Source organism: Paraphaeosphaeria sporulosa (assembly GCF_001642045.1).
Source record: "Paraphaeosphaeria sporulosa strain AP3s5-JAC2a unplaced genomic scaffold CC84scaffold_5, whole genome shotgun sequence".
NCBI lineage: Eukaryota > Fungi > Ascomycota > Dothideomycetes > Pleosporales > Didymosphaeriaceae > Paraphaeosphaeria > Paraphaeosphaeria sporulosa.
The window spans coordinates 921,789-934,740 of record NW_017253364.1 but is presented as its reverse complement, the minus strand read 5'-3'; the positions used below and the strand labels follow the sequence as shown (position 1 = coordinate 934,740).

At 52.6% G+C, this 12,952-nt stretch overlaps 6 protein-coding genes across 6 annotated transcripts; 4 read left to right on the top strand and 2 right to left on the bottom strand.

Annotated features, from left to right (window-relative positions):
- Positions 1-386: 386 nt before the first annotated feature.
- On the top strand, positions 387-2,609 carry CC84DRAFT_731369 (DUF1671-domain-containing protein). Its single transcript, XM_018187210.1, has 4 exons — positions 387-1,349; positions 1,400-1,867; positions 1,915-2,309; positions 2,359-2,609. The coding sequence occupies exons 1-4, from the start codon at positions 720-722 to the stop codon at positions 2,441-2,443; spliced, it is 1,578 nt and encodes a 525-aa protein (XP_018036062.1). The 5' UTR covers positions 387-719; the 3' UTR covers positions 2,444-2,609.
- A 333-nt stretch (positions 2,610-2,942) lies between these two features.
- CC84DRAFT_1164161 (uncharacterized protein) lies at positions 2,943-4,408 on the top strand. The gene is made up of 2 exons (XM_018178431.1): positions 2,943-3,025; positions 3,126-4,408. Exon 2 carries the CDS (start codon positions 3,443-3,445, stop codon positions 4,106-4,108), a length of 666 nt encoding a protein of 221 aa, XP_018036061.1. The 5' UTR covers positions 2,943-3,025; positions 3,126-3,442; the 3' UTR covers positions 4,109-4,408.
- A 951-nt stretch (positions 4,409-5,359) lies between these two features.
- Positions 5,360-6,893, top strand: CC84DRAFT_1259087 (uncharacterized protein). Its single transcript, XM_018184881.1, has 2 exons — positions 5,360-5,868; positions 5,989-6,893. The coding sequence occupies exons 1-2, from the start codon at positions 5,566-5,568 to the stop codon at positions 6,439-6,441; spliced, it is 756 nt and encodes a 251-aa protein (XP_018036060.1). The 5' UTR covers positions 5,360-5,565; the 3' UTR covers positions 6,442-6,893.
- On the bottom strand, positions 6,651-7,929 carry CC84DRAFT_1259086 (uncharacterized protein; the record flags this gene model as incomplete). The annotated part of the gene is made up of 3 exons (XM_018184880.1): positions 6,651-7,249; positions 7,300-7,677; positions 7,728-7,929. 3 exons carry the CDS (start codon positions 7,927-7,929, stop codon positions 6,651-6,653), a joined length of 1,179 nt encoding a protein of 392 aa, XP_018036059.1.
- A 1,229-nt stretch (positions 7,930-9,158) lies between these two features.
- On the top strand, positions 9,159-10,238 carry CC84DRAFT_1196047 (putative short-chain dehydrogenase; the record flags this gene model as incomplete). The annotated part of the gene is made up of 2 exons (XM_018181433.1): positions 9,159-9,543; positions 9,607-10,238. The coding sequence occupies 2 exons, from the start codon at positions 9,159-9,161 to the stop codon at positions 10,236-10,238; spliced, it is 1,017 nt and encodes a 338-aa protein (XP_018036058.1).
- A 103-nt stretch (positions 10,239-10,341) lies between these two features.
- On the bottom strand, positions 10,342-12,492 carry CC84DRAFT_1244133 (uncharacterized protein; the record flags this gene model as incomplete). Its single annotated transcript, XM_018184143.1, has 2 exons — positions 10,342-12,355; positions 12,414-12,492. The coding sequence occupies 2 exons, from the start codon at positions 12,490-12,492 to the stop codon at positions 10,446-10,448; spliced, it is 1,989 nt and encodes a 662-aa protein (XP_018036057.1). The 3' UTR covers positions 10,342-10,445.
- Between the last annotated feature and the right edge of the window lie 460 nt (positions 12,493-12,952).

Below are 12,952 nucleotides of genomic sequence, written 5' to 3'. Positions count from 1 at the left end.
ACGTATGGTTCGCCTTGAATGAGACAGAACGCGTGGGCGTGATGATGGGACATGACAAACCCTGCCAAACCGTTTCACAGTGCTGAGACAAGAGTCTGAACATATTTCGCCTACGTAGTTGCTGGACCTCAGCTTAGGTAATGGTAGCGAAACCACTCCACGCCTCAACACCACTCAACACTTCAACACACAACAAAATGCCGCCAATGTTTACCCTAGTGCGACAGAATGTGTTCTCGCTTCTATATTGCGTTGCAATGTCACAGTCGTAAAGACTGTTGCGTGATAGGTCACTTGGGCAAGAGTGTTTGGCGGTGAGTTCATCCTTGGCGGAACTAGCACCCACGATTTCCCTATTCAGCTACCTTTAGCGGATGCCACTTCTCTACCACGACACCAGTCTTCCAGCAGATTCGACCCTCCAGCTGTCTCTTATTCTTTGACCTCTCACGCTTGTAGTCAGCTGCGCCATACATGCACACAGTCCGTAGCATTGTTTGCGTCGTCAGCTGTAGAGGCGCGGGTCACTTGTGCCGACAGTGGAGTAGCATCACGTATGCTGAGCCACGCTACATTCCATAAGACGTGACCGCGAGAACAGCATCCAAGGCGACATCCAAATCCATCAACATACTGCCTGTCAGGTTGTTTTCTGTCACTGAGCTGTCACTTTCGAAAATCGTTTGCAGTGGCAACGTGTGCCAGCGCGTCAGCTGCCCATGATGACAGGCTCAACAGAGCTACTTGAATGCCCGCTATGCGACTTTACTGTCCTTCCGACGGATGACTATATTATTCAGCTGCATTTCGAGCAGGTGCACACAACGGATTCACCTTTCAGAATAGAAGATGATCCGGAGGACGAGCACCCACCGCCGCTGCCTAGAAGACCTCGCACTGCGCTTTCCACAACCGACGCACAGCTCACACCTGCCTCCGACGAAGACCAAAACACGGTGGAGTGCCCTGAACCCGACTGCGGCGAATCTATCCCACTCAGCGACTTCAACGAACATCTCGACTACCACGCCGCAGAATCATTATCATTTGACGAGACTACTGGAGAGTATCGTTCCAAGAACAGAGCTAAAATGCATGGCCCAAAGCCCAGTGCTCACCATGCGGGATCTTCCAAACCTTCATTCCTAGAGCACAACTTAAACATCGAGTTGCCGGACGCTCTGCGGCGACACAATGACCATGCGCGCAGGTCCAAGAAGAGAGGCCAGCGCGGCAGAAGCGACACGATGAGCAGTGAGAAGAGTACTCTGTCGCGCAGCATCCAGACGTTCAACCCATTTGCCCAGCCTAACAGGGTCAAGCCTCCTTCCAGCAACTGTCGTCTTGGGGTGCGTATATCACTACCTCAATTGTAGCACACACTAATTGTGACATACAGCGCGCTGAGCTCGGTCCGTATGCGTGGGAAGACCGTATGCCAAAATGGCTTCATGACCAGCTTGCCGCCGGCCCCAAAATAACTCTCGTGAACCGCATTGGTCGTGACGGCCGCCTCATCAAACAGGAAAGTGTACAAAACGAAACGCCCGGAATCATTCCCATTCTGGCTCAGCTATCAGCTCTGGACCGCACCGTCAAGGAAGCTTACTACTGCCATCCTTCCACGCTCCATATTGGCAAGACACCGAAGGAGGGCGGCTTCTGTGGCTATCGCAACATCCAGATGCTCTTTTCGTATATCCAAGGCTCAAGGGCCCAGGGACATAAGGACTTCCCGGGCCGTACACCGGGAATTTTGAAGCTTCAGGATCTGATTGAGAGGGCTTGGGACAAGGGAATCAACACTATTGGTCGGCAGCAAACGGGCGGAATCCGCGACACTAGGAAGTACATCGGTACTCCAGAGGTAGGTTGAGGATAGCGCGTTTGATGGGACTCGCTGACATAGCGCAGGCTCAAGCTCTTTTCCTTTCCGCTGAGATCGACTGTGCCGTCCAAATGTTCAGCGACAATCGAGATGGTTCGATCGAAGCTCATGACAGCCTACTTGCAGCTATCGAGAGATACTTCGCACAAGCAGCCGTCAGCGACGGATCAAACGTCTACAAGACCCTCTTACCGCCCATATATCTCCAGCAACCCGGACACTCTATCACAATTGTCGGCTTTGAGCGCCGCCGCGACGGTACAGGCAACTTGATGGTCTTCGATCCTATGTACAGCACTAGTCCGGCGATGCACAAATTGATTGGTCGGAAAGATATCAAGGCACCTAGACCTGAAGTGCTATATGCCTACCGGCGAGTGGCGAAACAGTTGCGAAAGCACGCTGCTTTCGAGATACTCATGTGAGACCCTTTCCGGATAGCACCAGAGACACGTGCTAATTGCGTCCAGGCTCACGGCCCATCCGCCGCTGTTCCCCGTTTGGGATGTAGGAAGCAATCCTGCCCCATCTGACCACAATAGTACCCAGCACTAGCACATCTGCCTTGAGCGTTTATCTTATTGAGATACATCCATGGGTGACTATCATGATCGAATTGATCGGCGCAATATACCCTTTCGTCACTGCTCTCTCATCTGCTCCTACTTCCTTGTTTCGATTGCGTGCTAAAAATTAATACTACAGGTTCTTCGTCAGTTTCCAGATCTCCGGTACCTCTATGCATTCTTTCGCTCGAAGACCCTTGGTTTCGATGTCTATCCAGAAGACCATTTCCTACGTAGCTTTCCGTGGCAACAGTATGGCGGTCTCTGGGTTGTCGATGATGCTCGTTTTGCTCGCTCAGTAGAATTGAATCCCCTCGCTACTCAATCTCTTCGCCGAATTACCAGCGAAGGTGCCTCGAAATCCTCAACTGCTTCAAGCAACACCAATTCTTTCATCACATGTGTTAGCGATTCTTTCCACCAGAGACCACCGACAGCTCCACACAGCTCACCGCAGGGAGATTTGATCCAAAATCCATCATGGGTGTCTTCAGTTAACGCATGGTTGCCTAATTGGATGGGCTTGATGCCTAACCGTGGTGGCATGGATCTTGCCCCGTTGCTCGACATGGTAGGCATGCACACTGATACATCTGAGATGGAAACACCTCCTACTCAGCGGACTCACACCAAGCTCTCTCTACTGACTGAGGTCGGACGCCGATACCCAGGATACCCGAGCGCACTTTCGCCGACTTCCGACGCAAAGCAGCTGTACCCATCACCAAATTCTGAGGCTGGATCTGGGCTCGCGACACCCCGATCTACAACGCCCGTTTCCAATTCCATGAAGTTTGTGAGTCCCCCGAGCCTCATGTGTATCGATAGCCCCGGTATCTCAGGCCGGTCTCATCGCTTGTCCACGTACCGAGCCCCGGGTGCCGAGGCGAGCAAGAATCTAGAATGCGAAGAACTCCTGAAGGCAGGCATCATCACGGACCACGACATGTGGAGCAATCACTACCAGGCCTAGAAGGGCTGGACCAACATGACTTTTGTCCCAGAAACCAGAGTCGGCGGTGTGCCATCACGCAGTTCCACACCTAGCAGCGCTCACCGTTCATCGTCGATTGTTTCGATCAGCCCAACAAGCCCAACAGGCCCAGTGTCCCCCCGAACCGCGATGCTCAAAATCATTACCGCTAAACAAGCTTTTCAGAATCTCTCCCACCAGCCTTCAGTGTCTCCTCCATCGTTTCCGCATCCCTCCTTCCCAAATCTGTCGCCACCATCACCTTACATGGGACCTTCGCCTCAACCGGCTATCCAGATCGCCAACGGCTTCGAGACGAGCACTGCGTCCCCGCTTACCGCTTCCGGAAGTCTACTGTTGTATACGAGCAATCGCAATGTGGACAGCGGACTGCTAGCTGTGAAGCCTCTTAGCGAGGCTCAAGTTGCTGAGTACAGATTCTGGAGGCCATGTGGTCGGAGGGCCTGCGCGTTTGGATGTGGAGATGGGAGTGAAGGGGAGAACAGAGCGGCGAGAAGGCTGTTTCGGAGTGTGGAGGAGATTAGGGAGGAGATTAGGGAGGAGGAAGAGGATGATGATAAGGGTGAGAAAGAGAGGGAGTGGAAGATGAAGGAGGAAGAGGAAGGTGTGAGGGTTGTACTGGAGAGTGATGGGGAGGAGGTTGTGGAGATTAGGGTGTGAGAAAGTGAAGGGACTATGGTGAATGAGAGTTTGAAGTTGTGGTTGGGTGCAAATGCGCTCACGATTGTTTTTTGTAATTCTCAGTTTTTTAGTTTTTTTTTCTTTTCCTTCTTGACATTGATGCGAAGCAGGCTACCAGGCCACAGTTCGTCGGAGCTTTTGTTCATCATCTCGAAGTCGAAAGGGAGGAAGGAGATGATCCACAGTGGTTGACAACAAAAATCCGAGCTTCAAGCGAGTTACTACAGGATCTAGTGAAAGGCTATAGTCGGACAGTCATGTTATAGAGCAAGTTACTACACAATTGGGTGTGCGCAATGGTTTTGACATCGGCCATGATGATCCGTACGAAATAGCTATCATACAGGTTCGCTGACTACTATTCTAGAAACAGCAGGTCGATACTTAGGCCGCTCCGCGTCTAGTATCGTACCAGGCATGGTATCTTCCCACGTCGTCCCCAGGGCACTATCATGAACCTCTGGCAATGCTTCCTCCGTGGAGAACGATAGCCACCAGTACCTCACCCCCACGCGCTTCTATCGCCTAGTCACCCAATTCAGCCCCACAGCACATAGATCTTATGGTGCTTGATCTCCTCTGTCACTTGGCGCGGGCTTTGGACTGGGAATTTTCGGCCATCAGTTGGGGTGATGCGAAGCGCATACGGATGATTCTCTCGATTTGGCCTTGGCAGCTTCGGGTAGAGCGACATGCTTAGTTGACGCGGCGCGCCAGGTCCAGGGAGATTGAATGGGATGCCCTGCACCACGGCGAGGGCCCGGAGTATGCGGCCGCAATCGTTAACCGCGCGTTTAGCACCGCTTAGTTCTGCCGACATCAAACCTAGCGCCTGCAGTGCGGTGGAAAGACTTATTTTTGTAGATGAGAGACGGATGCTCGGGTGGACACGGTCAGTACCTGACATACCTCGGTACCATATTCCATCGCCCCACCTTACAGAACTCCACCTTCGCAGAATCACAGTCGTCAACACCACGTGCATATTAAAAATGCGAGTCCATAGATTCCACATCCAGCTCTGATTTGCCATAATCTTCTGTTCGAAATCAGAAAAGAGTCCAACAACGTCAACATCCCATCAGACATGTGCCTTGACGCAATCGACTCAGCCCCCCGGACCTGAGTCGGTAAACCTCACTGATACGAGGGTAGTTGCCACACGATCACATGTTCTAGCACCAGTCGTATAATATCTTCCACGGTCTAAAAATGTTGCAAAGAGATTGGGCTGAAGCTTTCTACAAGTAACGAGGCGCTCGATTATTACGGTCTACTGTGCTGCGCATGATGGGGAATGTGAGCATAGCGTTTGAAAATGTAGGATACATTTGAAGAGTGCGGAAAAAGCTTAGGAGGGCATACGAGGTCTTGGTAGTCTTGGTACCTATGGTACACAGCACAAGATAATTTGACAAGGCTGTCACGGCGAGGCTATGTTGGTAGACCTCAGTACCGATGCGTGGAGATGCCGAGGGGTAGGTATTTTAGGCCGTATACGTACAGTGAATGCATATAGAAGTAAAGGTGCACAAGTACCTCCTTCGCTCCCAGCGGCCACCCCTTCACTACCACCAGCCATGCCCCACACTCCCAACACCGCGCTCCGCGAGAAACAGCGTTCAGCCGCTGGGTTTCTCACCTTCGGTTTTATTCTCGACACCGTATCTTGGGCTCTGTTTGGTTATCTCATCCACCTCGTCCACAAAGAAACCGACGCCTACTACGCCGCACTCCAGGTAAGCAAATCGCCACGTCCAAAGGTGGCATCTCTTTTTGCAACGAAAGGAAAAAATCTTCAACTCTTCCCTTCACCGCAAACGCATCGCATCCCACCGCACACTAACCTTCCCCCTTAGGCATGTGACTCCCCCAACCCAAGCCCTTCATCCTGCAACCTTGACCCCCGTACCCACTCCCTCCCCTGGGCCCTCACCCTCACCCTCCCCCCACTCATCTTCTCCTCCCTCACGGTTCCTATTGCGCTCGCTCTCGCCCTGCAGAAACGTCTGCACCCCGTGCTCATACTCTGCGTCGCCGTGCCTTCTTTCTGCCTCTGGATTTCTCTCGGCATCCTCAACGCGCTCAGCTCCGATCCGTACTTGACCGAAAATATGAATCCCATGCCCGTGGACAAATGGATGCAAGGTGTTGCGGGGATGCAGTGCGCCAGCGGCGCAGCCTGGCTTATAGGCATGAGTATGGCGGCAAGGTGGGTGCATGTGCATAACCAGGAGAAGTGGGCGACGAGGTGGATGGAAGAGCGGGCGAGGAGCATGGAGGGCACAGGGCTGCCGCCGTATAATGTGTGAGAGAGGGAGCTATCCGGCATTGTTGTTTGGTTCTCGCGGCGCAAACAGTGGATTCTGATAAACGATGACGAAGGGGCCGCGAAAGTACTACGGAGGTCTACCTGAAATGTCGACGCGAAAGCGGAGAGTACACACCACTAATGTATAATGCAATGTCTCATATGTAACAAGTTCGGGGGTTAGATTGATATTCAGTTCTCTAGCCTGCATCATGAGAAGAAAATGCATGCTATCAAAGCCATCACCAACAGCATCGTATCAACACTGAAAACCCGAATTCCAGCTCCTCTTGTATACCGAATCTCTCGTACAGTGTAACAGGCTCCGTAAGGGGTAGGTTCTAACCTTAAAGGCAGCCCATTACTCGCCGTCGGTATATCATAATACGCTTGCGTCGTAGTAGCCGCCGTCTGCAAATATCTCTGACCAACGTTCGAACAGAACGCTGCTCCGAGCACCGGATCCTTGTTGTCGCCATTTCCTGACAACAAAGAAGCTAGATTGATGTATCCCTGCTGTCCAAAATAGTCTCTACAATAGTTCGCCGCATCGTCAAACCGCCCGATAGCTTGCGTTGGTACTGAGACGTATTGCTCGCCAGAGGACTTGTATGTAGGATCGTAGGTCGATGCGCGGGAAATAGAGCAGTCAACTGATGTGGTTGTAATGGTGTAGCATGCACATGAAATTTGCTGCGAGGCGGGGAGTGCGTAGAAGGAAGGTGTCGCAGAGGCGCAGGAATTTAAGATAGATGCGTAGTCGGTGCAGGCGGCATATGATGATGCAGGGAGCGTCTTTGTTGGCTGGACTGAGTAGAGTTAGAGAGGGGAGTGTTTTGGATATAGAGCAAGGACCTACATCCGACGTCTTTGGATGTACACGCTTGGTAAACACTCTCTGGGACACTGACGCCTTCATCCGATGAACTTGGTGTGCAGGTCGGCGAGGATAGAATAACTTCGACTATTCTTTCAATGGAAGGCTTTTCACTTGTGATGTTTGTGCCGTTGAAGCTGAGTTCCAAAGGCCCGAAAGTATCTTGCACCTGCTCGATCGCAGGAAGATATCCGTCGCTGAGTGGCGCGTAGTAAGAATCACCACCACTGGAGCCTCCGGCGCCGGAGTCTCCATCATCAGGCTCATCAGGGCTACCTGATCCGCCACCTGGTCGAGATCCGGGGCGCAATCCAGAGCCACCACTGCTTCCACCCCGATTACCACTGCTACTACTACCGCCTGCCCGAGTTAGTATCTCATCTTGAGAAGAGCGATGGTGAGAAATATACCCCCACTGCTGCTACTGCTACCTCGATTTCCACTTCCGCTGCTGCCGCTACTGCTTCCGCCACTACTACCCCCTCGACTTCCACCTCCGCTACTCCCTCCACTGCTACCACCTCCGCCGCCGCTCCCACCTCCTCCAGCTGCAAACACCAGCTCAACACTGGACAAGAACGCAAAGAATGTGACAGCGCTGAAATTTCGCATCCTGAGTAGCTTATGACCACCACCAAGCCGCACAAAGCAAGCATATATACTATCAGTTGCCGTGCGAGGCTCATTCACTCACACTTCATACATAGCCGCAACTAGGACTCCAGGGCGGAAGTCCGTGCGCGCTTATACCAACTGATGATGAACGGGCCGTTTCACGTGACTTAGGCGTACCATATTGGGCTGTGTCGTAGGCGGCTGATGCTAGTAAGTGGTCTGGGCACAAGGCGGATGTAAGGCTCCCCTTATGGTGGAATCAGCTGGGAGGGGTCGGGTGGCGGTTTGGTTCACCGGTGTGGTGTCTCAAGTTGGTGATTGAATCAAACGATTGATTGCAGACCTATGAGCGACCCTTGTAGTCCCATTGTTGCCCCCAAATATCCATCACTGTATCCCGGGAGTTCCTTTGACATTTTCTCGTTCTTCATGCCAATCATCGCAGCATCACAGCGCCATATGCATTGGATGCCATGTGAATTAGCTCGCAGCTCATGTCACAGGATTCGACGATAGAATCGGGAGTCGGGGCCCGTCCCTCGATGTGAGCATCCAGGGTAATCTCAATCTTTGAGGTTTCAACCATGCAGTGTGGTCTGAGTTTACTAGATGATCGGTTGAACGCGAAATTTTCAACTTCTCATGTTTGCCACATCAGAGGGACCCTCACTACGAGTAACGTAGCGACTCACCCACAGCATCCTTAGATAGCATGCATATGATGCTGAAACAGCTAAGTGGGCGAATCAAAGCAAAGCTTTACTTTCCGAAGAGCATACGCCTCAGGCCCGGAAAAGGGCCGATACCGCATTCGAAGTTTTGTGATCTACTGGAATTGCTCTTAAATCCGAATTTACCAAGCCGCCTAGATTAACCCATACTAACTTCATGTATGGGCGTATTGATACTGGTGTCTTCAAGTTCGTCCGGAGTGCTTGTCCGGCAACCGGGTCTGCCGAAGTGGGAAAGATACACCAGACAATCTTGTGCAAATGCTGAGGAATCTCTTCTTCGTTGTGCACTTTCGTCTCGGGATTTTGAAGGATTCGAGAGACTCGTTGTAAAAAGTGATTGTACCAGCGTCATGTCCCAGAGATGGGGACGCGCATATAAAATTGAAACATCTACTCTGTTAGGAGGCAGCCTCTGTGGAATGATCTGAATATCTATCGTCAAACAGAAAATTCACCGCACTATCTACAATTACCAGGCAGTCAAGCTCCACTATGTCTGATCCTTTTAATCCCTACGCAGCAGAGCATGCAGCCCCTGCCGGTCCAGGCGACGCTCGTCCAACGGCCTTCCAAATCGTGAAAGACGAAGGCCGTGTCGGAAAGCTTTCAGACAAGGTCATCTTCATCACGGGTGCATCTTCAGGCCTTGGAATAGAGACCGCTCGGGCTCTTCATGAGACGGGAGCGAAGCTGTACCTTGGTGTACGAGACCTGGAGAAGGGAAAGAAAGTCGTGGATGATATCCTGAGCAAGAGCACGATAAACGGAGACATAGAGCTTCTCCAAATTGGACTTGACTCGCTTGAGTCTGTGCGGAAGGCGGCGGAGGAGTTCAAGACGAGGAGCGGCAAGTTGAACATCTTGATCAACAACGCTGGTAAGCAAATCGCCCCGAGACATCGTTCACACGCTTCCTCGAGACTAAACACCGCTGTTGCAGGCATCATGGCTCTGCCCCATCGCACCCTCACCCAGGACGGCCACGAAGCCCAATTCGCAACAAATCACCTCGCCCACTTCCTCCTCTTCCAGCTTCTAAAGCCACTGCTCCTATCCTCAGCCTCCCCAGCCTTCTCCTCCCGCGTCGTAGCCCTGTCTTCCCTCTCCCATCGCGTCGGCACAATTAACTTTGACGACCTCACCCTAAAGGACAACTACCACCCCTTCCTCGCCTACGGCCAGTCCAAACTCGCCAATCTCTGGATGGCAAACCACATCACGCGACTTTACGCTCCACAGAACCTGTTTGCTAATGCAGTGCACCCCGGTGTCATCTTCACACCGCTGGTGAAGCACATGGATGCGGCCGAGTTGGAGGAGGTCAGACAGGATGAGGAGAAGATGAAGGGCATCAAGAGCGTGGAGCAGGGTGCTGCGACGACTGTGTGGGCCGCGGTGGGCAAGTGCTGGGAGGGGAAGGGAGGAAAGTATCTGGAGAATGTGAGGGTGAGTCCTCCCGCGCCGGAAGACGCAGATTTTATTGTTGAAGGATACTCAAAGTTGGCGTATGATGAGGCGGGGGAAAAGAAGCTTTGGGAGACTAGCAATGCGCTGGTTGGATTTGAAGACTAGAGAGTGCAGGGCAAACAAAGAGTAGTAGCAGGAGGCTAGGGTTCTTATGGCAAACTTAAATAAATCAAACTCAGATAAGGCGACACCATCTCGTTGCAAGCAGGTCCAGTAATTGATAGGCTAAAACTTTTCGCTATTTGGTAGTTCTGGCATCTATACGCCACTCGTCTATTGCGAAGGAGAAGAGAAAAGTTCCCCATGCATGCGCTACTCCTCCCCGCTACTCCCATAGTCAACCTCATCCTCCACCTTAACCCATTGACTGAACCCGCGACAGCCCGAAGACTTCACGACGTCCTCATCCGAATCAGTAATGAGCGAAGGGGTTGATGATCGAGAACGCGTCCCGGCAGCAAGTGTATCCGACGATGTAGTCGATGGGGTAGGCTGTTGGAACTCTGCAATTTCCACCGTCAGCACCTCGGACTCACTCTCCTCCTCAACGATGGAAGTCTTGCGTTTCATGGCGGCGGCACTGGCGAATGATTTGGAAGCCTTGCGCTTCTTTGGCGAGGATGGTTGCACCTCAAATTTAACAGACGAAGGGGTTTCAGGCTCGGAGGACTCGGGAGAAGCGACCTCAGTCTCTGGTGTAGGTTGTTGAACGACCTCATTTGTGGGAGTCGCCCTCCGCGTTTTAGCAGCAGGCTCCTGGATATCCTCGTGAGAAGATGATACTTCGCTCTCCTCGACCTTGCGCTTCGTAGACTGGCTCTTGGGCGGTGGCTTTGGAATGGAGGTGAACGTGTCGTCATCTGAAAGACCCTCATCGCTGTCGCAGATGATCTCCTCGCTTAGGTTTGCTTGCTTCTCCGCAGCGGGAGTCTTCGGCGCAGCGTTCTTGGTCGTAGTTTTCGCCTTCGTCGCCTGCTTAGTCGCCTTCTCAGTAGGCGTGGGGGCTTCCACATGCTTCTTAGGCTTAGCGGTGCTCTTGCTGAGTGCATACCTGTTCTCCGGCTCCACCGTCTTCGTCTCCGTCGAAATCGCCTTTTTAGTAGGAGCCTTCTTAACGGGAAGCTTTGTCTCTGTGTCCGACTCTGTGTCTTCATCGGATGAGTCGTCCTCGTAATCCGACCCCACAACCCTGGTCCCCTTCCTCCGCGTCCCCATGACCCTCTTCTCCCGCCGCGCATTTCGCACCTTGAGCTTTCTCTGATCGGTCTTAGAAAGCTCAATCTTAGGACGAACCATCCGATGCACACCAGTATACTGCCCAGTCAGCGGGGCAATGCTGCCGGCATCATATGGATTGTATTCGGGCGGTGGAAGATCCGTCGGAGACTCATGGGTCACTTCCACGACACCCGTCTTCTCATCCTTGTTCAGCAGGTCCCACACCGCAGGCAATTGCCAAGCGACCCGGGAGAGATTAGGCGCCCGCAGGTTCTTGTGTTCCATACTCTTCTTTAGGAGGCCGACAAGCTCTTCTAGAGCGTTTTCTACGGGCATGATCTTACAAGCAGCGTGGGCGTCGAGGTCCTGAGAATGCACCTCGGACACGTCGAGCAGCCAGGTGTCCTTCTTGTTCGCAGGATCGTCGGCGAACCAGAACAGCCGCATGTCGGTGTGCGGGCAGAGCGCCACGGAGGTCATGACGTTGTCGTGCATGTTGCGGTTGTGATGCTGCTCACACGGGCGTCTATCGTTTCGACGACGCTGCTTAAAGCACGCCGCGCAGTCGCGGATGGCCTGCTTGCGGGCTGCATCTTCGCGTGCGCGCTCGGCCTTCTGGCGACCCGCCTCCATAGCAGCGACGAGGAAAGCCTGCACGTCAATCTCAGACGCATACGGCACGCTCAGTGGGCCATCCCGACCAGGCCGATATGACCCTCCGTTGATCATGGCCAGACGACCGGGATCGATGTAGAACTTGCGGTCCAGCTTGGCCAGTTGGATCTCCACCATCTCCTGCTTCTGCGCCTCCGTGATTTCTTCTACACCATCATACTTGATCTCCTTGACCAGGTCGACGATGTCGTACAGCCTGGCGCCCTGCGTGGGGCGCTCTGCCTCTGTGCGCTTCTCCGCTTCGTGGGCCCACCACTGGCGCTCGATCTCGGCGTCGGAAGCGACTTCGACGGCTGCGCGGCGGCCGACTTGGAGGTCGAAGTTCATGGCTAGTATGTTGGTAGTGTTGCTGTGTTATCGCTGTAGATGTAAACTTTGAGAGCTGACTTCCTCGTGCGTGGGTGTTCTTGCTAATCCTTTCCCCCACGTCTGAGGAGAACATATACCCATTACTTTCAATAGACATTGTGACCACAGAACGTTCTCCCCTGTCCGAGCAATTTCCATCTTTCTCTTTCATATCACAATGCGATTGTGAACAGTGTCTACCACGAATAGCGTGCGTCATCCTTTCATATGATTGCTGTTGTTGGGGTGATTGTCCCTCATCGGAGTGTCAGCAGGCCCAACACAGAAGAACAAAGGTACGATTTATCGTCAAGTCCTGAAAGCCGTGCGGTATTCCTCGGGCGTTATGTACTAAGAGTTAGTGTCTCGGTGGTATTCGACGATAGTTGGTTGCACTGGCGTTGCGTTCGCCCAAATTAATAATCTTGTCCACTGGTTAGCCACTTTATATGGAGAGATGCCAGAGTATGCTGAAAAACATAGATTGGTTTTACATGCACGCCAAAGCTTGGAGTGCTCTCTCAAAGCGTGGTCATCCGACTACGCTCGTTCATACAACTCTTGAAACAGATCCAAAC

What these genes read in the sequence shown, in the direction of transcription:
- CC84DRAFT_1259087 (XM_018184881.1), top strand. Translation starts at nt 5,566, where the DNA reads ATGTTGGTAGACCTCAGTACCGATGCGTGGAGATGCCGAGGGGTAGGT. An exon ending in CCTACTACGCCGCACTCCAG is followed by an intron (nt 5,869 to 5,988) that starts GTAAGCAAATCG and finishes CTTCCCCCTTAG; the next exon opens with GCATGTGACTCCCCCAACCC.
- CC84DRAFT_1164161 (XM_018178431.1), top strand. Translation starts at nt 3,443, where the DNA reads ATGACTTTTGTCCCAGAAACCAGAGTCGGCGGTGTGCCATCACGCAGT.
- CC84DRAFT_731369 (XM_018187210.1), top strand. Translation starts at nt 720, where the DNA reads ATGATGACAGGCTCAACAGAGCTACTTGAATGCCCGCTATGCGACTTT. An exon ending in AGTACATCGGTACTCCAGAG is followed by an intron (nt 1,868 to 1,914) that starts GTAGGTTGAGGA and finishes GACATAGCGCAG; the next exon opens with GCTCAAGCTCTTTTCCTTTC. An exon ending in GCTGCTTTCGAGATACTCAT is followed by an intron (nt 2,310 to 2,358) that starts GTGAGACCCTTT and finishes AATTGCGTCCAG; the next exon opens with GCTCACGGCCCATCCGCCGC.